We start from the raw sequence: 22,650 nt of genomic DNA, 5'->3' as shown, positions 1-22,650 counted from the left end.
TATACAGTATATATATATGTATATATATATATATCGAGAAATATCAGTCCGGTGTGGTGTAGGCAATACTGACGTGCTGATGAAGGTTAAGTTATTCTTGCAGCCTTCCATTGATAAGTGTCAATGCCTGTCCTATCCTTCCTGGCCTATGGCAGCCACGGAGGATTCAGACTGCTAAAGAGATGAGTAGCTCCGGTAATCTAAATTATAGAATTTCTTGATTTATAGAACAAAAAAACCCAAAACATTACTTTCTTTTACGGAGAACTCAACGCATTGGAGATGATCCTCACCCAGCTTTTTAAAGGGGGAGATCTACGTATGGAGCAATCAGGATGGAAAGCAAAATAACTTCCCGTTAAGAGACCTTTCCCAAATTTGACCCACCGCCACCCAAACGCACGATAAGGTATATGATACGTGCCGCCTGAACATGGCACATGTAGAGATGGAGTTACCAGTCTTCATAGGAGCTTCTGTTGGAGATGGAATCCCATCACCTAGGACAGGGGTGTCCAACCTGCAGCCCTCCAGCTGCTGCAGGACTACATCTCCCATACTCCTTTGCCAGGTCCTTGGTTAAAAGAGCATTATTGGAGATGTAGTCCTGCAGAAGCGGGAGGGCCGCAGGTTGGACACCCCTGACCTAGGATGTGGCATCAGCGTTGATACCAACACCTAGTAAATATGAACGCGTGCTTTAACGTGGACACTATGGAAAGTTCTGATGTCAGTTGATACATTGTTGTGTTTTTGATCAAGACACCTTTGTTAGTTCTATTGTCTCATCCCACACAATCGACACAGAGAGTTACTGTTACTCCACACGGACCCCGGAACTGTGTAACAAAGCACCCCAATACATACCGGTACCGCCAGTGCAGTCCGGGGCTCTGGAGTTCGAGCAGAACGAGGGAAGATATTTAGTCTCAGCCGTCAGTAACATTCTCAAAAAATGCAACCTAGTTGTTCGGATTGAGATGAAATCATTAATACAGCGCTGTGACATCCCCGGCGCGGGTGCTGGCAGAAGGAAGGGTTTCAGACTGATGTCACCGACGCATACGGTAACGGCGGCGCGTGCGACGAGTAGTCCTGAAGGCTTCTTGTTGGGCGCTGCTCTGTGCTGCCTGAATGGGAAACACGACATCCCTGGCGAGGGTCCATAGGCCAAGGTTTGTAACGTAACAATAATACATGAGAGAGCGGCTAAGGATTATCCCCGGCCACAGATCGCTCCCACCGTCTCGCAAACATGAATACAGCGGAATGAAATGGTTATATGTAATGTAAAAGCAATGTGACCCAGCCGCCGCGGATAATCCAGGATGGAGAAAACTCGCTTTACAGCGTGCAGATCAAGGCCACGTTCTACAGATACTGTTAACACTTTGAGGAAACAAAGCGGTGGCTTTGATCCATGATACAAACCTGTTTATCCTTTCAGAAGCATGTAAGTATGATTATATAAAGTGCGTTTTAGATATATGTGTTTTTTAGGATTGTATATAAATAAAAACAAACGCTTATATAAAATAAAAAAAACCCTATGTAAATAGTGGTTTTTATTTATATATATTTGTGTTTTTTTAATGTATACATTTATGTGTTTTTATTTATTTATATGTATGTATATAAAATATATGTCATATCTTTCCAGACACACGTTTTTATTACATGAGCTTTTAGAAATCAACAAGCAAGCACCTTTGCTGTCGTGAAACAGAAGCCTCCTCCATCGCTTTGATAAAATAAAATAAAAGTTAATTGTTAACAATATGAAATGGGTGAAAATAATGTATTTTCACCCATTTCTTAGGACAGAAACCCTGTGGAAGTTATACACACTCAAAATTAATACATATTAATACATATTAATATATTAAAAACTATTAATATATTAACGCGATTTCCTTCATATTTTGCTAGCCACAAGAGCGGAAAGGCTCTATGTAACAGTCATGTAACGGAGATTACATATCAGGCCGCTGCTTCTCCATAGCAGTGAAAGAGTTAAACGAAATGGGTAAAAACATAGTGGTGCAGCAGAGTACAAAATATATATTTATATATTTTTTTATATTTCCAAAAATTCTAAATTAATCTACAACCTCTGAAATATGAGTGGCAGCCCCTCAAAACAGGGGAGAGTTAAAAAAAATAAAAATTAAATAAATAAAAAGAAATGTCATGGCGGTGAGGATCCATAACAAAGCGGGTACATGATGATGGGAGGAAAAAAAGGGAAGCAGGTAGTTAGAATAAAACACATTTAAAACAATTTCAGAAGTGCATAAAAATCAGACAAAAAAGCAGAAAATAAAAATGGATCCCAGAGTAGATTAGGCCAGGCTGACACCTCCCGCACACACACACACATTCATCACAATGTCCTTTTTTTTTGTAGCACAAAATACAAAAGATGGTTACAATAACTCAACTATTTAATATCTAAATATGAACAAGGAGGGTCTTCCATCTGTAAACGTCTCTCTGGTCCTATAAATTAATGAGGAACGTCTGAGCCAGCAAATACGTCCTTGAATTCTGTAATCCTGCAGGAGGTGTAATATTCCAACTTTTCACCGGTAGAGAAGGAAGAAGTGGAGTCCATCCGTACGAAAGGTGAAATATAGGTGGCAGCACACGATGGAATGGTAGCGCCAACTGTACGTGTACTCTCCAATTCCCTCTACAGTGACCACCAGATGTCTCTTATGATGGGATGATGAATAATGAGTTGGAAGTGCTGCAGGATCTACATAGAGTTGTTTGAAGGAGCCAGAAAAAGACAACGGGCTGAAGCCTGGGAGCGGTAAGCTTCTGCTACCAGCCGTGGATGGGAACATCTGAGCCAGGAAACATGTCCATAAAATCCATAGTTCTGCAGGAGGTCTTGTATTCCAACTTTTCTCCGGTATAGAAGGAAGAAGTCCATCCGTACGAAAGGTGAGATATAGGTGGCAGCACACGATGTAGTGGTAGCGCCAACTGTACGTTTACTCTTCAATTCCTTCTACAATGACCACCAGATGTCTCTTACGGTGGGATGAAGAATAATGATCGACTTCAGGAGAAAGATGGAAGGTCCTGCAGGAACTTCTTAGGATTGCTTCAGACGTTTGTGTGGAGGGCCCAGAAAAGGACACTGGGCTGAAGCCAGGGAGCGGTATGCTTCTGCTACCAGATGTGGATGGGAAACAGCCATAGACTTCCACCCAGCTGTCTCCATAACGTCAGATGCATGGCTGAAAGGAGCAAAACAAAAAGGTTACCACTATGAATAAGTCCAACAAACAAGTAAAAAATATGGGGAAGGACCGACTTGGTCATCTATAAAAAGGGAACATTCTTCACAAGGTGAAAGGAGTAGTATATAGCATACATGCAGACAATGAGAGTATACACTCAATCCCAACACACTCACTAGTTGATAAAGTCCACAGCTTGGGTCTTCAGCTGGTCAGCGCTGTGTAAATCAGCCAGGAACAGGATCTGTGCTGCGTTCTCCACAGATAGGTAGCTGCAGAGAGCTTCCTCACACATCACTTTCAGGCGTTCCAGGGCATACTGCGGGTAGACAGGAATGTTAGCGAGTACAGAGATCTATACTAAAACCACCATGATAAAATACAAGAGGAATAGTGTTATCCCAGTAAAAGGTGCCTTTTGGACTAACAAAAAAACAAACATTAAAAACACCGATACGTGTCTTAACAGAGTTATTATAGTGAACCAGAGAGCAGCTTTAACCAGAATAAAAGGAAACTTTTTAAATGCCTCCCCCTACACATAACCCCCTCTCATCTTCAATAAAAAGATCCTGAACTGCATACCATCTAAAAACGGTCTGCTTTCTACAAGATTCAGTCGGTGAAGCAAACCCCACACGGACCGGCTTGCCTGGCTGTCACCTGAAAGAAAAAAGTTATTGGGAACCAAACACTGGCTTTCCTCCCGCACTCACCTTATCGGCAGCCACCAATAAGTCATCCGCCATCGTGTCCAGATTAGGTGCTTTGCCGGTGTAGATGAAGCACATCATTTCTTTGAACACATCAGGCTCCACGTCTATTATCTCGACGCGGTTCTACAAATAATAATAAAAAAAAAGCAGGTTTGCTTAGTTTTGACAGCAAAGGAACAGAACTTAAATTTCAGTAATAGCCCGGTAACTTATCAGCCCCGAAAATTTGAAACTTACTTTTATCCTTTCTTGCATCTCATGTTCAAACATAGCGCCAAACACAGGTGATCGGGCTGAGTGGGACAGAATACATTTAGTTAACTTCACATTAAAGTACCGTAACAGCAAACTTTAGGCATTGATTCAACAACCTGCAAAGCAGTGGAAACGCTAGAAATAATTGTATATTTTTATCTAATTTTTAATCGCCACCAACCTGCCAGAATGGCTTTGTGCGCTTTAAACTCTTGACCAGCCACGCAGAGGCAGCAGTCGGTGAAACGCGAGTTTTCCCATAGTCCTCCGAGTTCACCGACCAGGCGGCATTCAGGAACTTTGACCGTATTCATGGTGTTCTGGCCAGAGATGATAACAAAAGTTATGACTTCAAACAAATGTCCCAGGATAGCCATATTGTAAGACTGGTACTCTGCAGCCCTTCCCCATTTCCTATTAAAAAATGATTCATTATGGTATCTCACCTGTGTATAACCCCACGACTCTGCAACAGGGCCGGTGGTCATCTCCGCAGGGGGAGGAGGGCTCGGCATCCTGGCCATGATGGTATTCAGCCGCTGGAGGAGGTGGTGGGCTAAGAGGGAAACACACGTTAATAAACCGGACAGAAAACTGTTTCCAAGAAATACAAACACCCTTGAGTACCATAATATATCTTAGATGCATCTCACCTTCCTCTACTCCAATAATCCACCCTCCTACATCCCTGCGGAGGCCCTGTTGCAGACGTCGCAGGCTTTGCTCTGTTAAAGACAGATAAATGATTATTATAAACACGTACATACGTGTAGACATGTTCAACATACAAAAGTATAAAGCTGCAGATGTATCATAAAATATCTTTTAGAAGCATCTTACCTTCCTCTGCCTCTAGAAGGACCGCCCCTTCTCCAGTTAGGAGGCGGTCAATCACCTCCTGGAGGCTGTTTCCTGTTACAGACAGGAAATGATTATTATACGCGGGTACATACGTGTAAACATGTACAACGCACAGCATACAGAAGTATACCGCTGCCGACATATCATAATATAGCCTTTAGATGCACCTCACCTTCTTGAATGCCGATGGCCAGCACGCCCTGATGTTGATGGCGGCGGCGGCGGCCACGTCGGTGTCTGCGAGCTGTTACAGACAGATGAATGGTTATTATACATTGGTAAATACATGTAAACATGTCCAACACAACGCATGCACAAGCCAGCCGCTGCCTATGTATCTGCACGTGTACATTTAAATCAGAGGCAACATGCTGGCTTAGGTCTGATGGGTTTATGAATGAAGATAACAGGAAGGAACAGCTTAAGAAGTTAGGTTATGACACGCTCTATACACATAAACACACAAAAATACTTCGTATTAACAATGTGCAACGTTTAGCAATAGTAATGTACAACATTTGAACCCTAATATTAGCAATGTATACAATTTAAAAACAAGATTAACAATCTACAAAATTAAAAAGAAATACTATTAGCATTATACAAAATTTAAAATTGACTAACAAGTTATACAATTTAATTAAAAACCTTAATATTAACAATATACAACATTTAAAAATAACAATACTAGCGATATACAAAACTGAATATTAACCCTAGCAATTTCTGCAATTTGAAAATAGCCTGGATATTAACAATAATGCAACATTTTCAAAATGACAATACCAACAACGGACAAAATTGAATATGAACCCTAAAAAGGGCTCGGTTTTTAATTGACATTTCTTGTTGACAAAAACAGTGGCCGGTTGAGACAATCGGTTAGTGGGATACGATACCCGCCGGTGAAACCGTCCAGGATAAATGATGACAACCTCCATGGCTAGGTGAGAAGTTCTTTAAAGATCCAGAAATGGATACTTTGGACCGATCTGATAAATGCTTTATGAACAAGGAGAAAAATATTTGAACTTACCCATTTTCTCTTAAATAGTGTGGTACTCAGAACTGGAATAGAGAGAGAGAAAATTTAGCAGTTTACCTAATGTCAATATAATATAATATACATCAAGAATTGTTTGGGTGGGAACTCGTACATAGTTAGGTGACATGTTATCATACAGGTTGCAGTTTTTTATATCATATTTGTAGTTTTTATATTAATATATCTTAGGAGCTAATAAGAAACCAGCCTTTACCTGCGTCTTTCTGTACCACACTGAGAGCATTTAGAATGCAGGACTCACAAAGCCGATGCCATTATCTCATAATGGGGAGCCTCATGCTAGCCTCATGCTGATGTAGGGGTTCATCCCTTAAAGGGGAAGCTACATGGAAAAGAGAAATAACTGTTATTGTAATTATTTAGGTAAACGGTGCATGCTAGTTGAGTAGTTGAGTTGTACCCTGCAGCCATTCCCCGTTTCCTATTAAAAAATGATTCATTATGGTATCTCACCATGTTTATAGTCATTTCTTTACTAATACTAAATTGTATTAAGGTGAATCATTATGGTGTCCCACCTGGGTGTAGCACCACGTCTCTGCAACGGGGCCGGTGGTCATCTCCGCAGGGGGAGGAGGGGGAGGCATTCTGGCCATGATGGTATTCAGCCGATGGAGGAGGTCGTGGGCTAAGAGGGAAACACACGTTAATAAACCGGACAGAAAACTGTTTCCAAGAAACACAAACACCCTTGAGTACCATAATAAATGTTTGAGATGCATTAATAACCTTGATATTAACAATAATACAACATTTTAAAATGACAATACTAACAATGGACAAAATTGAATATTAAGCCCAAGGGCTGGGTTTTTAATTACATTTGTTGTTGACTATGGGCAACGCTCTCTGATTGTAGCCTACTCAAAGTTGGTCTAAAACGAGTCTGAAGGGATGGATACTATGCACAATGATCCTGTAGGGTCCGCCGCCGCCCCCTCTGCACCTAAATTAAAACATCGTTTTTTTTGTTGTTTTTTTAACTTTATTTAACATCCTCCATGTTAAATAAAGTTTTTGTAGTTTGAAGGGGCAGAGGGGGGGTAGTTTGAAGGGGCAGAGGGGGGGTAGTTTGAAGGGGCAGAGGGGGGGGTAGTTTGAAGGGGCAGAGGGGCGGTAGTTTGAACGGGCAGAGGGGGGTAGTTTGAAGGGGCAGGGAGGGGTAGTTTGAAGGGGCAGAGGGGGGGTAGTTTGAAGGGACAGAGGGGGGGTAGTTTGAAGGGGCAGGGAGGGGTAGTTTGAAGGGGCAGAGGGGGGGTAGTTTGAAGGGGCAGAGGGGGGAGTAGTTTGAAGGGGCAGGGAGGGGTAGTTTGAAGGGGCAGAGGGGGGTAGTGAGGGGGGGCTCCAGAGGAGTAGTTCCCACAGGGCGCCAGAACACCTAAGGCCGGCTCTGTATATACACCATCTATAAGATAATTTATTTTTGGATACCAGAATGAATGTATCACCTAATACAAAATACAAAACATAGAGACATAATACAAGTTACTCAATATAAACTCTTTCTTGTCTATTGTGCTGATTCCTGTCTTTTTATCTAACGTCGTTATTAGTATACTCTTTACTAACTAGAAATTCTGTCTACAGAATAATTTCTACCAGCAAGTACACAGCATGCTCACAGTAAAAGCTGTTTTTTTGTTTACACACTTAATACAATGATCCATTTAAGAAGTCACTCACTAATTCACACTTTCATTCACATAATTAATTCACACAATTATTTTTTCTCTCACTCATTTGCACAAATCATTTACACATATTCATTAATGCATTCTCACAAATTCATTAATTCTCTCCCATATTCAGACAATTCATCCACACATTAATTCATACTCTCCCTCATTCAGACAATTCATCCATACATTAATTTATACTCTCACTCATTCAGACAATGCATCCACACATTAATTAATTCAATCTCTCTCTCGCTCATTCAGACAATTCATCCACACATTAATTCATTCTCTCACTCATTCACACAATTCATCCACCCATTAATTCATACTGTCACTCATTCACACAATTCATCCACACATTAATTCATACTCTCACTCATTCACATAATTCATCCACACATCAATTCATACTCTTACTCATTCTCACTCTTTATTTCAATATTCTTACTACCCTCTTTCTCACTATCTACCTCTCCCTCCTTTCTCACTATCTACCCCCTCTCTCACTATCTACCCCCCTCTCCCTCCCTTTGCACTACCTACCCCCTCCCTTCTCACTACCTATCCCCTCACCCTCCCTTCTCACTACCTACCCCCTCCCTTCTCACTACCTATCCCCTCTCCCTCCCTTCTCACTATCTACCCCCTCTCCCTCCCTTCTCACTATCAACACCCTCTCCCTCCCTTCTCACTATCAACCCCCTCTCCCTCCCTTCTCACTATCTACCCCCTCTCACTCCCTTGTCTCTATCTACCTACTCTTCCACCCACTGCCTCGCGGAAGAGACTGAGGGGCGCCGAGCAATTGCTGAAAACTTCATGAGCAATTGCTCGGCGCCCCCCTCTCTCTCCTCCGCATTGTCCCGGATTGAGGCTGCCCGAGACCCAAGACTTAAAGTCCGATTGCGGGACTGTCCCGGGCAATCTGGGACATGTGGTCACCCTAACCACCATACCCAGACACACACATACACCCCAGAAAGCCTTGTCCAGTCCACCGCAGAGGAGGTGCCCCCACGTAGATCTGCGCTCTAGGCCTTGCCTATAGGTAGCGCCGACCCTGCTCCTAACAAAGTCAAGACATGAAAACATGGCCCATTGAAATGTGTTTTCATATACTGTTTTGGTGTGTTGTGTAATTTTCTATATAAACTGGACTACCTAAACTCACCTTTTCACCCTCAAGTGTAGCCAAGATTTTAATCCACTCCTCAGATTAACCCTAAAGAAGATTAATACTTTGAGCTGCTGGAGGAATTAGCATTTAAATTTAGAACATTTCCAAACCCTGACCACATATAACACAAAATGGTTCGCTATAGGTATTTCCTGCAGATTAAAATGGAGTAAGTGTTCTATTTAGGCAATCAGTAAAATCTTAAAACGAAACATACTGTTGCTAGTGGGCAAGGGATCTCAAAAGGTGCTTATGCAGTTATCTATACTAGAATATTTGGACAAAAATATTTAAGTGATCTTAGAATCACTGAAAATGAAATGTTACAAAAACACATGAACATATAATATTGACAGCAGATAAGCCCATGAGTTCTAGCGTGTAAACTTGTGAGCAGGGTCCACTTTACATGATGTGTTGGTTTGTTTAAGTTTATCAATTCTAATTCTTATCATTTCCCTTGATTTATTGTAAGAAGCACTGCGTACATTTTGGGTGCTATATAACATGATGATGAAAATAGTAATAATAATAATCTAGTCTGCCTGTTTTGCGTTATGTGAAGACTCAAACCCTAATTGGTTCTAATTGCTTAAAATGGCCACCAGGAGGTGTATTTAACCACTTACATGAAACATCATTTTAATTACTAAAGGAAGAAAAGTGAATGTATCCAGAAGAAACAATGGGGTGTAAACAGGTCTGTTTGGAAAATAAGATGGCATATTTACCTTTGGTGCTGCTAAAGTTCCTGACCCAGGATAGCGCCCTCTGCCGCCCCCCTCCAAAAAGGGAAACCATGGCATAGCCCTCCAGGTTTCGGTAGATTAGTGATCTCCGTTTTAACGTCCCACTGACTGCTGGTGTTACAGGGACTCTGATTGTGTAACATGGTGATCAGGCTCCCTGTAATGTGGCAGAAGGGCTGCGGCCCCATGGACCTGCCGCCCCATGGACCTGCCTCTCTAGGCCTGGGCATTAGTGGCCTAGGCCAGAATATGCCACTGGGTATATTTTTTACTTGTTCTAAACGTTGTAGCAACTACTGAGAATAAGTCTTGGCCATCTGATCCAAACAGCTTTTCTTAACAGCTATCTATTAACTTTGTCTTGACAGCTATTGTTAACTGTACCAAGCGGACTAGGCGTATGCCATGAGATGCAAAGGAGCAGGATTTAATAATGCCCCCCACAAATCCTGACAATTTTCACTGTGCTCTGGCTAAATTCTGCCCATTTTATGCCTTTGCCACTTCTATATATCTTATTTAACATGCATATTTTAGTTTTTTAAAGGGACATTCCAGTGTCCCAAGAAGCACCCAAAACAATCAATGTATATGAAAATAGTTTGTAAGTACTATAAGTTTTACTTTAACTTAGTAAAGCTGCAGAGGTACAGATTCTCCACTGTGGTGCGAGGATTCTCACCATGATTGGTAGCCAATGAGCATCAGGAAAGCCCTACCATTGAAACCAATGGAGAGTTATTTACTCTGCACATAATTCTTCATACACCTTGAAAGATGTGTTTGGCTGAACACCTGCATAGAAAACAGCTGGGGGGTTTGGCAAAACGCATATGAGACCTCAAAGTTAACATATGCAAGTGGATATGATGGCTAAAGTGTCTATTTAGCACATGGGGTTGCAGTTCCCTTGTCTATATAACATTATTTTGTCTTTGGTCTTATCTTGTATTCACGATGGCCTTCTGCCTATCCCACGCACATGGTAATTCCCTGACACATCCTTACCACTTCTGCTGGAAGGCTTATCTACAACCCTCTCACTGTTTGAATAAAACTTTCTTTAATTACATCTAAGCCTGTGTCTCTCTAGTTGTTTTAGACGACAGGCTCTTGTGCTACTCAGGGGCTACTCTTAGTGTTGTGTATGGGGGGGAGAGGCTACCAGATAGCATTGAGCGCAGGGTGGAGGTGAGAGGTTGCTGAACACTGTTGTGTACAGGGAGTGTTGAGTGGCTTCTGCAGAGAGGGGAAGAGGCAAGGACAAAGAGAGATAGGAGAAAAGGCAGAAAGAAAAGAAGATGGGGTGTATTACAGTTTTTTTTTTAAAAACACTTAAAGGTGAAACCCAACCCTTAGGCATCATCCATAGAAAGGTATGCAACACCCAGTGCACTTTCATACAATTTAACTACTCAGAGTCTGTGCATGTCAGTGAGGGATCAGCCCATCATGCCCTCACTTACTTCAATGACACGGAATGATTTTATAAGTGTTTTGCTTTGCAGAATGTGTAATGCTGACAAATTACACCCAAGTAGGTGCGTACACAGCACCAAGAATTTACATAATGTTTGTGGTGAGTGTGAGGAACCAGCTTAAAGTGAATGTAAACTTTATTTACTTAAGAGAGCAATTAGGTAAACCTTAATTAAATGAAAATCATCTTAAACATTTGAGTAAGTAAACTGTATTATTTACCATACTGCTGATCACTCCTTTCCACTCTCTCTTTGACCCATGTCAAGCAGTGGCATCACAACCCGGGTGTGGGGGGTGCGGACCGGACCCGGGTGACACCTTACAGGGGGTAACACCACACCAGGCAGGGGACTCTATGAGAGTGTAATCCGCCTGGGATTACCCTACCATAGTGCAGCTGCGGCGGTGCAACCGGAGCGGAGGAGGCAGACCTGGCACTAGCAGATCATCACTGGACGGCGGAGGAGGAATTATGGCACCACGCACGTCGAGGGGGTAACACCATGTTTCATCGCGCCAGGTGACACCAACCCTAGTGACGTCACTGATGTCAAGTTTTAGTTTTGCATTTTTTCAGGGTTACAACTTAATTATCACTGGAATCCTTACAGAGGCGAATTCACAGGAGTTACATTTGAAGGACATCACTGTCTTCTCTTGAGTATTGTGCCAGAATTAAGTGAGGATAGCAAGAAGGGACCATCAACTCACATAACACTGATTTATGGACGGTCAGGTCAGGTACCCTTAGGATATCAGACATCTGGCACGTTATTTCTGTTTTCTGAGACTACATATCCGAGCAAAAGTGGAGCCAGACCTTCCTCTATATGTTTTTGATCAGGTTATTGACTGTACTTGGCCCTAGAGGAGCCAACCCCCTTCTGCATATAGACCACAGTTTCCATGCGTTTCAGACAGACTCTTTATAGATGTTTATCATGGAAGTTGTAGTCCAATGAATTAAATGTATAATTATGTAATCTTGTGTATTATATGTTTGCCCCATTGCATATTTTAAATATTTTGCCTTATTATCCCCAATCTATGCCATTCTCCTGGCGTCTTTAGAAAATAACAAGTGCATCTGGGCTGGGACTCTATTCACGCTTTATTTCTGATACATGACAGGGCTATTAAAACTTAAGCCTGGCGATGACATTAGGTTATTGCCATGCAAATAGTAAATTTAACTGGAAAAGGGTGGAGGTAGCACGGTTAGTACAAAGGAACACTGACAATTAAAGAATATGCATTGTAAGATGAGAATGATACACCCATATTCTGAGGTGTGGTTCATTTAATGTGAAAATGCCTCTATAAAACCTACTAAAGATCTGAATCACAAAAAACATTATCGTATGTAACAAGATCATCCCATTATTTGAGATATGGGACCTTTTGCCATTAAAATAGTAGTGATGTTTTCAGCTGGGTATAGGCTTTTGTACACTGTGACACTTCATTGCCTGCCGTTGTGGAATACTTCCAGAATGAGGACTTCTGCAGAGAACACCACGATCCAGCAATTATCAGTCACATATAATAAACAGAAGCCAGTATCGTACTAGACAGTAACACAAACGAACACGGTCACAGTACCAACCCACTGCGTATTAAGCATATTAAGGATTAAATTGAGAGCTGCTTTTGCCAAAGAGCTACGGAACTTCTTGCAGAATGTGACTTTGTTTAATTTTAACCCGGAGGAGCTGTACAGTGTGCGCAATGACTAACAATAGCCACCCAAATATGTTGAAATACCTTTTAATATTTGCTCATAAAATATAAATAGATTTGTGTGAAATATGGATTGAGATACAGCCAAGCTACTTGAGTTATCTGATACTCAATCTCATTTTTATAAGTTAATAAGTATAGAGGAAAACAGCACCTTGTCTCCCTAAATACCAATTTAGTATCATGATCAGATAGATAATAGCCTTCATTTTATATATTACCACATACATTGTTACATATGTTGTTTAATACAATGCCATACACCAGATACAGTAGCATAACTTTGGGATCCCTCTTTTAGGTAGGCCCTGCGCCCTAAATACATAAGGCTTGCATTCTGGATGTGATACCCATAGCTCCAAGGACTTTTTTAGTGGCACCCTTGTCACTGAATGACATCATACATGAAAATATACGAAGGAGAAGTGGAAATACGTGCCATTGGAAAATAAATAGAGCTGCTCCTTCCAGACGGGTCCCAATGACTACCCTCTTGGATCCCTCCTTAAGGGCAGAAACAGAGACAATTAGTAAAAATAAGAAGGAAGTAACAATTGCTCTCAAAATTGTCTTTTTAATTACACCTCTGCTCATGCTAAAATATAGCTCAATACCAAAGAGAATAGTTATGAAGTGTATCTGTTACATCGATACACCTTACATTATCTATGTTAGAAAATCATATTTTATACAGTTCCAGGCCACATCTTCTGAGGGCATTAAAGGGTATACTACAGCTATCACTGAGGCAGCATGTGCTCTATCATGGCTTGCCTACTTGTCGTGCGTTTTAGGTGGTACATCATATTGGGCCAACACAGAAAAAGATGTGGATTGTGGAGTCACACAAGCATTTAGAATCTAGGCAATGAATGCTTAGGGGAAAACATCTGTGCTAGAGGAGAAAATATTGTAAAGAAGGTCTTGCCACATGATCTCCTGCAGTAGCCCACAAACAATTCTCTTTAGGTACATGCCAAACAAATCTAGTCCTGGTCTCAACCCTATACTACGTATACGTTTTTTCCCCATTTCTGAATGTGCTGCATTTGGTTTTCCCCAAAATTATAGCCACCTTGATAATCACAAGAAACAAATAATCAGGTTGGCGTCAGCACTCGATAGAGTGATACGCGATCAACGTGTCGATGGTCACCTCTTTCTGGACGCTACAATATACCGGGACCCACTTTAAGATCGCATAACGCAAAATTAAAAACCAATATGAAAACTCCAGCTTGAACTCCGGAGTAAAGAAATTATACAATGTCCATTTAAAAGCAAACGGTCTTTATTCACATCCTTGGACAATGTAATCTAGAACAAGGAAAACCTAGTAGGACCAGGCTAAATGTGTTTCTTACCAGATATGCTTATTCCAAAGAAGCCTGTCCAAAAGACGAACTGTAATAATGTGTATCAAAACAAGAGAATATATGTTTATGAATCAAATGATGTAAATTAAATACATTTTTCCTTTTCTAAATGTCTCACACGGCTATTATAGGTATGTCTGTGAAATCTCAGTGTTTGACCTAGATTTTCTGGGCTTTTGCTCCTATCTCGGGGTGAAGGTACAAAATCTTTTTAACTTCCAATTAAGTATAGGTTGAAAAGTACGGTCCGGGTAATCTTCATCACTTGTTGGTCTGACGGCAATGCGTTGTAAGGGTGTGGCGTAAATAAAACCAGCCACTTGATTTCTATGCTGTTTGGACTTGTTTGGGGTGGATAGACATGGCTGTTCTCAACCACTGCTGTGAAACCAAAGTATAATTGTAGACGCTTTAGTGTTAGAGCGAACATTGTCCTGTATAAATGTTTAAGAAAGTCCCCCTCTGCACCAGGTCTGTATTAACCATACCTGGGAACTTTCTAAATGAGCTGACCCTGGGACTCTTGAAATATTAACCCTTTAGCCCACCACAAAGATTCTATGTAGCGACTTGTGAACCAAATGGCTCTAATACCGGTGTGCATTGGTATGGTAATAACCCAGCTAAGGGCTAGCTAACAGGAACTGCTCTGGCTGCTGTGGGACTACACCGTTCGAGATGTTTCCAAACTTTCCATTCCTATGGTTTTATAATTCCATGTCCCACCATTTATCCAGAATCCCCCTACTTCAGATAAAACATGATTTCTCAGTCACTCCTCATATACAGTACATATTCAGGATCTCATTTGAGTACAAATAACACTTCAATTATTAATTATGACTTTGACAAGTCTAGTAATCACTGGCCTACTTATTTCATAGACTCTCATTATATTATTACCTTTCATATGAAGATCAAGAGAACTGTGTCCAGTGGGAAAGGGAGGCCAAGAGCTACAAACATTATGGAGTGCCTGGTTCCAAAAATATACCAGTCTAGAATCGAATTACCGTCATAAATACTCACAGATCAATGTTGGACGGGTTTGTCTGTTGATGACGTTGATTTAAGGTAGGTTAATGCTTAAAATACCCACAGGGAACACAGGGACTGGTCACGTGGTCATGAAAAAAATTACCTGCTACTCTAACAAGTGTTACCATTGAACCTGTTGCTGGAACTAGCTTTAACAACTGGTATTATTAAATATCACAGAAAATATATTTTTCAATATTCTATAGATATTTCATGCAAAAAATCTGACTACATCTCTTGAACGAGCAGTGTATTCTGATCTAGGCTGGGGCAGGTCCAGGGTGGGTCTGTTTGTCCTGTTTTTGAAATCTGGTTCACAGTGTGCTTGGAAGAGCAATTTCCAAGGGAGATTTCTGATCCTGCCAACCTGCCCATTTAAAAAACCTCCATATTATGTATTACTCATCACCGTGTGCCTTTAAGGGATGCAGTGCCTGTATATGAGGGCGGCTGGGGGTGCCCCTCTCAGTCAGGATTAGGGCAGTAAATACAGAACTAGGAGTAAAGGTAGACAGGATCATAGAGAAATGATACACAGCCTCATCAGAGTTGGAAAGTATGCAGATGTGAAAACATATTTTTAGTAATGCTGGAGTTTATCAAGTTGAGAAAAAAAGACAATAATTTCCACAAAAAATAATCCATAGGATACCCGTTCGTACATCTTTCCCTGGTTTCCCTTTACCTTAGCAAGCAGTAATTAATTTGCTTAATCAGCAGTCGGTGTTATTGAATTTCAGCACGATTAACACATTCCCTGCTGCATTGGTCAACAATAAAAATGCACCTAAACCACAAGAGACAGGATTATCCAATATGCAAGATAGCCAACATTTCAGGTGTCCAGGGCGGGGCATCTGAGTTGCAGAGTGTGACTAGAGGAGCATGGCCACCCCCACCTTACCTAACAAGCAACCTTTTGTTTTAGGGGTATGGTTGTGGGTGTGGCTAGGGGGCAGGGCTTTACTTAAACCTCTTATGTTACTTTGTGTCCGAGGTGTGACATTTCTCCTTGACATGTTGGATAAATCATAGATCATCCTTGTAACTAGCCCATAAACGCTACTGAGCACTTTGCCCAACTGGTCTCTGGTCTTACGTCATATCCTGGCGCACAGCATAGTAGATGGTGGCCATGGATATAAATGGTATAACCAAGTAAGGTATTTAGAGGAAGAATAATGTATTTTATTTAAACAATTGAATTTATAAACACATTTCTGCTGCTTCTATACACATTGTTATAACTTTTAGGCTGTAGAACACTCTGAAACGCCCATGCTCACCAAACATTTTGAGATAATAGAAAAGAGGGACACAGCCCTAGCCTTCCACTGGAACTACAGCTTCTCTTAAAGTCATTTATTTTTCATACTTCACAGCTTGAAGAATGCATATTTGTGTACTTACTTTAGTAAGTAATTTAATATGCATTCTTTGTTGCTGAGACTGCATGGGACACTTGATGTCCCTTTAACATATTTTTAGGTAGTATATATATATATATATATATATATATATATGCAACCTGTTCAGGATTATAATGCCATCCTTTACTCAGTAAGATTCTGTCTCTTGTCATCATGACTCTCATTGACAAATGGAGAGGGGTACAGGTTTTGAAAATTTGAAAATAAGTAAAATCAAAATGCATGTACTCTAGTATGTAATGTGTGATGTACACAGATATATATCTATACTTCTATGTACTGTATATATAAAGTCCCGTGTTTACTTTGCCCAGTAATCTGTAGCATCCATACAGTATTGTAATCTCTTCATCCTCGTCCTATTTCCAGATCTTTGTGAATCAAAGATTTGCTGGTACAGCGGTTTTCATTGTCTCTTTCTTTGATTTTAGAAATGCTAATTGATAGATTGTTGAAGTTGCTATGGAAACCTAAAGTGGTTTTGCTGATGATTCTGATTCTTGTGCATTTAATTCCAATGCAGTATTCTGCTTGATTTTTCAAATCACCTATTAAGATTAACGAGTGCTGGTTTGTCAATCCCACCTTACACACAATAAACATCCAATTTCATTACGTTTGGTAAAAAGGGTCCGGCACAAGCTTACACGCTAGAGGGGATTCCACAAACTATAGAGAAAGTTGTAGGGATAGTGTCATAGATGGATGTGCGGGTTGTGTTAGTGGCAGATAGTAGAAAATTGTACACTTCTCTAAAGGTATGGGGCAAAATACAGAAGAACCTGATAATGTAAGAAGATGTGAAGTCATTATTGTTATCATTATATATTCATACATCCAATAATTGTTATACATTTAAAAGAAAAAAGCATACTTTAGTGGCTCACATACAAGATGTTAAATTAAAATGATGTCATCCCATAAAACCAACACATGTTAAATCTTCAATCCGTTCAACAAATAATTAGCCAGGGTGTGAATGATGGTAGCCAGTCTTCGGATGGAAAGTTTTTTTTTTTTGTTTAATTTAGACAAATAATTACATGGGACACATGAGTGCTTAAGGCAAGAAACACGCTATTGTTCAGACTACCATGGAATGAAGGTGGAGAAGGAGGGTAGTATTAATACTTGGGAGTTCCTATCGTTACTCAAATGTTCCAAGTTATGTGCAGATCATTAACCCTTGTCCTGCTGGAGAAACCAGTGACCTTGGCAAATATTAGCCATAACCCATCCCTGCCTATAGGTGCTATGCTAAAGACGTCATTAGTAGACACCTTTTTTTTTTGATTGCTTACCAGCAGGGTGGGAATGCATCCGAGGTGTTTCTTAGATGTGTCAGCATCTTTGTGAAAAAGCCAGCAAAACAAGTTGGTAAGCATAGGAGTTTTCAGAAACGTGCCACGGGCGAAAAAGTCAATTCCTCCATCCCAAGAAGCACCGGTCTGTATTTACTTAAATGTCTTCCTAGTAAAAAAAAGTTTGGAAAAAGGGACAATTCTCTTGAGATTCCTCATGAGAACCATTAGCAACAGTTCGAATGTGCACATTGTATTGTAGGACGAGGGGAAATATCTATGGTCCTTGGAATTTTTTGGTTGCTACACTAGTTTGACAAAGTTGAGGCCAGGGACAGACAAGTTTTGGGAGGTCCATAAAGCATCATTATTGTCGATGAGGGTCCTCTCCCTTGATGTTCCAAAACGCCATCAATAGATTGCCATCTTGAAATTACACGATGTACGTTTGTATAAAGAAAGCATGCAGCGTCACTAATATTTTTCCTTTAGTAACATCTTCTGGAGGACTAGAAATTGAAATAGAAATAACTGAAAAATGAAGGATTTGTGAGATGATTCAATCTGCTTTTAAAGTTTGCTCTTGTGTACAAGCTTGCATCTGCCTCGGTACCTGATGATTAGTTATCGGTTACATACCCTTTGACAGTCATGTGAGAGATTAGATGGCAGCTTAATAAATGTCAAGAATTAGTTTCCATAACACAATCGTACAACAACCCTTAAATGACAGATAGGGCTGTTTTTCTTGTTTTGAAAATGAGAACATGCCCGATAATTTCGCCGAGTCCAGGTGGAGCTGTCTGACCTTCTAATTATCGGCAGCGCTTTAGAAGCGGAGACGAGAGGTTGTTAACTCCTGACAAGTACAATAAATCCCGACAGGTGTATGATTTGATACTTGTCGCAAACCTGATCGTGTGTTCCAACTCTTTGGCCTGAAGGTTCTTTGTGATTAAATTATTAAGAATATTAACTTGGGAACGGACTAAGCGCTTTGTGTTTTCGGGTTTGGGGTTCCTGCAAGGTTACTGAATACATCCCTGTGACTTTTTGATTTAGTTTTTTTTTTACTTTTTGGTTGTTTTGAACTTAAAACACTATTTATTCATTTAAATAATAAAAATAATAACAAATTTTGGTTGTACATGAACTACAAAATGAGTCTTTAACTCATCTGAAGGCATTGTCATCTTTGGTATGAATGAAGGCATAGTAAAAGTGATGAGTGCTACACAGAGATGATTTATTCACAAGTTGTGCAAATCAGTCCCATATTTTGCAGTCTGCCTTTAAGAACATTTTAAATATTTTAGTTTCCAGAGAAGGTTTACACTGTGGGATCTATTGAAGAGACAGTTTAATGTCCTTGACAGCTCTTCTAAAGTATAATGTGTTCTTTACGCACTTTAACATTATTTGTTAATAAAGGAAAAATAAAAAGGCACTTACCTGACACGGAAGCTGCAGCTTTACGGAAGCTGTTGCCCTCCTCATACGTGGTCCGACAGTTCTTGCCATTGATTGCTGACTAGAGGTAAGTATACACGCTGAACACATGCATGCAAAATAGCTGAGGGTTGGGGGAAGGGGCAAATGCATATGGGGGACTCTGCAGAATATAGAAAGCGCATACAATGGCTGGATTGCATATTTAAATAAAACAAGAGATCAGGTCTCTTCAACATGTCAGCTTACTGACTTATGCATTATGGTGGTTCATCCCCAGTGAGCTACCCCTAAGTAAAGGAATAAGTTGGCCCTGCACAATGCATTTTTATTGGGGGAATGTTTCTAGAAAGTCACCTCACTGGAGAGAGTTCAGAGAAGAGCTAATAAAATGTTAAGTGGTTTGCAGAATAAAAATGATCAGGCAAGACTAAGGGAGGAAACCAATTACAAGGAAAAAAGGTGCTCCAAGTGCCAAAAGCGCGCCAGAAGGCCAGGTTGGACACCAGCTCCCCTTTTTCTTTCCAAACTCCCCGAGGAGCTATGTGGCCCCTTCCCTCATTTGGCCTGCAAGAGGGCTGGATCTTCTTGGTCCTTCTCGGCTAGAGGAACACAGCACTCATATGCCTTCTGTAAACGTTACAATTCCAGCCAAGAACAAGGACATATATTATACATTCACAACTGCAATCAATGTTCCTTTCAGTGCTGGAGCCAGACAGTGGTGTAGATGTAACATCTCAAAGCATGAAAAAAAAACCTTTCATTTAAAGCAATATGCACATTTTTTAGAATGCTGTCTTACACCACAAAATGCCTTAATTATTATAAAATTATGACAGGTCTTGCACATAAAAACATAAACAGTAATGTGAATAAGAAGCATTAGCAGTTTGCTGGTCTGGAGCATTCAGTGTTAGCATAATGCCAAGGAGGAAATCTAATCTTAGAGAAGAACTTGTTGCTGCCCTTCAGTCTGGGAAGGGTTATAAGCAGTGTTCCCTCTAAGCTGTGCGCTTGTGCGCGCGCACATAGCTTTAAGAGGGAGCGCACACGAACAAAAATTGTGCGCACAACCAGTAGCGTACCAAACGGGGGGGGAGACGGCAGTCCGCTACTGGTTGTGTGCACGGCACCCCTCCAGAGACGGACAGTAATGTCGGCCGCTAGAGGTGCAGGCTCGGTTAGAGGGAGATCAAGGATCTCCCTCTAACCGTCTTAAAAAAAATCAAGGGAGCGGGAGGCAACTGATGCTGTGCGTCGGGATTTGATGTCATATCCCGGCGCACAGCACTGAAGCCACGCCCACCGCCTCCACTGCACTGGAAGGAGAGGACAGAGAAAAGGTAGGAAAACATTCTGTGAGAGTGAATTAGTGTGTGAGAGTGATGGGTGTTATGCTGTAGTTTAAACTGAATGTTTGTAAATGAATGAGTGTGTGTGTGATAGCATGGATGTGTAAGTGTGTGGGGGGGGTAGCATGGCATAGGGAGGCTGTAATCATATTCTCTATCATGCTCAGGTTCCAGCATGTACTGGCTGCCTGAGCATGATAGGAGTGAGATTGCTGTTAGCAATTATATTTTTTTGTTCAATTTTGGTGTGTTAACTACACTTTTATTAAAAGTAACACACCAAAATTGCACAGAAAAATTTGATAACAATATTAATATATATATGATTGCTAACAGCAATCCCATTCCTATCATGCCCAAGCAACCAGTACATGCTAGAACCTGGACATGATAGGATTGCTGTTTATTATATATATATATATATATATATATACATATATTGTTGTTGATTTTTTTGTCTAATTTCAGTTTCAGTCAAGTGAATGCAAAATTTTCAGGTCCAGAATTTTCATTTCGGTGCATATATATATATATATATATATATATATATATATATATATATACATTGATGTGGTGTATTATATGTGGTATATATATATATATATATATATATATATATATATATATATATCCTAGGCCAGACACTAAAGTGGCAGGCCTACACCACATCAATGTTTGGCTTAGTATATATATATATATATATATATAGATACTAGGCCAGACACTAAAGTGGCAGGCCTACACCACATCAATGTTTGGCTTAGTATATAGTGATTGGGGTTATGCTGCATTATTGTCAGTGTCTGGCCTCTGTATATAGTGATATGTGTTATGCTGTACCACCGTCAGTGCGTGCCTCAGTATATAGTGATAGATGTTCTGCTGTACCACTGACAGTGTTTGCCTCAGTATATAATGATAGCAGTTATGCTGTACAACACTCAATGTTTGCCTCAGTATACAGTGATAGCAGTTATGCTGTAACACGATCAAAGTCTGCTTCAGTATATAGTGATAGGTGTTATGTTGTACCACCGTCAATGTCTGCCTTAGTGAATAATGATAACAGTTATGCTGTACCCCTGTCAATGTTTGCCTAATGATAGAAGCTATGCAGTTTTAAAGTGTGTGTGTGGGGGGGTCCCACGTACAGGATCCACCCCAGGTGCCAAATACTCTAGGTACGCCCCTGCGGACAACAGTTTTTCCCAATTTTTTTTTATCCTTTATGCGGCCTGGAGCCTCCGCTCTTGATTTGCTCATAATTTACTTATGCAGTGAGAATTTCACATTTAAAAAAACATTACAGTAAGTAATATTGTTGTGTAACTAATACTACATTATCTGTAAATGTAGTGTTATTATCCATGAGCGAGCTGTACCAAAAATATAGAATAACAATTTAAATTTAACATTTGCAGGAGCATATTGTGCGCACAAAATTTGGGCTCTGGGAAAATTTTTGCACAAGAGAAATTTTCTGCGCACACCACCTAAGAAAAATTAGAGGGAACATTGGTTATAAGGCCATTTCTACCGGTCCAGCTCAGAAGGGCCCTTTCTAAACTATTTTCAACTGACAAAGGGAAACAGGAACGTTACCTCACATGACCCTGTAGTGAAACCGGGAGACAAAGCTGCTGGAGAGATGGGAGGTAAGCGGCGGGTATGTATGTATGTATGTTGGTTTGTATACATGTACGAATGTGAGCATGGATGTGTCAT

The 22,650-nt window shown here is 40.6% G+C and overlaps 1 protein-coding gene across 1 annotated transcript; it reads right to left on the bottom strand.

Moving 5' to 3' along the window:
• Positions 1 to 3,103: 3,103 nt before the first annotated feature.
• Positions 3,104 to 16,527, bottom strand: LOC149303250 (speckle-type POZ protein-like). The gene is made up of 10 exons (XM_089481399.1): positions 16,490 to 16,527; positions 6,668 to 6,777; positions 5,256 to 5,327; positions 5,063 to 5,134; positions 4,876 to 4,947; positions 4,404 to 4,778; positions 4,205 to 4,260; positions 3,968 to 4,090; positions 3,428 to 3,570; positions 3,104 to 3,248 (listed from the first exon to the last, which is right to left on the bottom strand). Exons 1-10 carry the CDS (start codon positions 16,525 to 16,527, stop codon positions 3,104 to 3,106), a joined length of 1,206 nt encoding a protein of 401 aa, XP_089337525.1.
• Positions 16,528 to 22,650: the final 6,123 nt, after the last annotated feature.

The sequence above is a fragment of the Sceloporus occidentalis genome, unplaced genomic scaffold (assembly GCF_023333645.1).
Source record: "Sceloporus occidentalis isolate IW3139 unplaced genomic scaffold, rSceOcc1.0.p SCAF_15, whole genome shotgun sequence".
NCBI classification, from domain to species: domain Eukaryota; kingdom Metazoa; phylum Chordata; class Lepidosauria; order Squamata; family Phrynosomatidae; genus Sceloporus; species Sceloporus occidentalis.
Note: the sequence above shows the minus strand (reverse complement) of the source record. Positions and strands in the feature narration are given on the sequence as shown.

Excerpts from the sequence above, each read along its gene's own strand:
- LOC149303250 (XM_089481399.1), bottom strand. The coding sequence starts at position 16,527 with ATGGCCACCATCTACTATGCTGTGCGCCAGGATATGAC. Across the intron at positions 5,135-5,255 it reads GGCCATCGGCATTCAAGAAG|GAAACAGCCTCCAGGAGGTG; the intron begins GTGAGGTGCATC and ends TGTCTGTAACAG. Across the intron at positions 4,091-4,204 it reads AGATGCAAGAAAGGATAAAA|AACCGCGTCGAGATAATAGA; the intron begins GTAAGTTTCAAA and ends TATTATTTGTAG.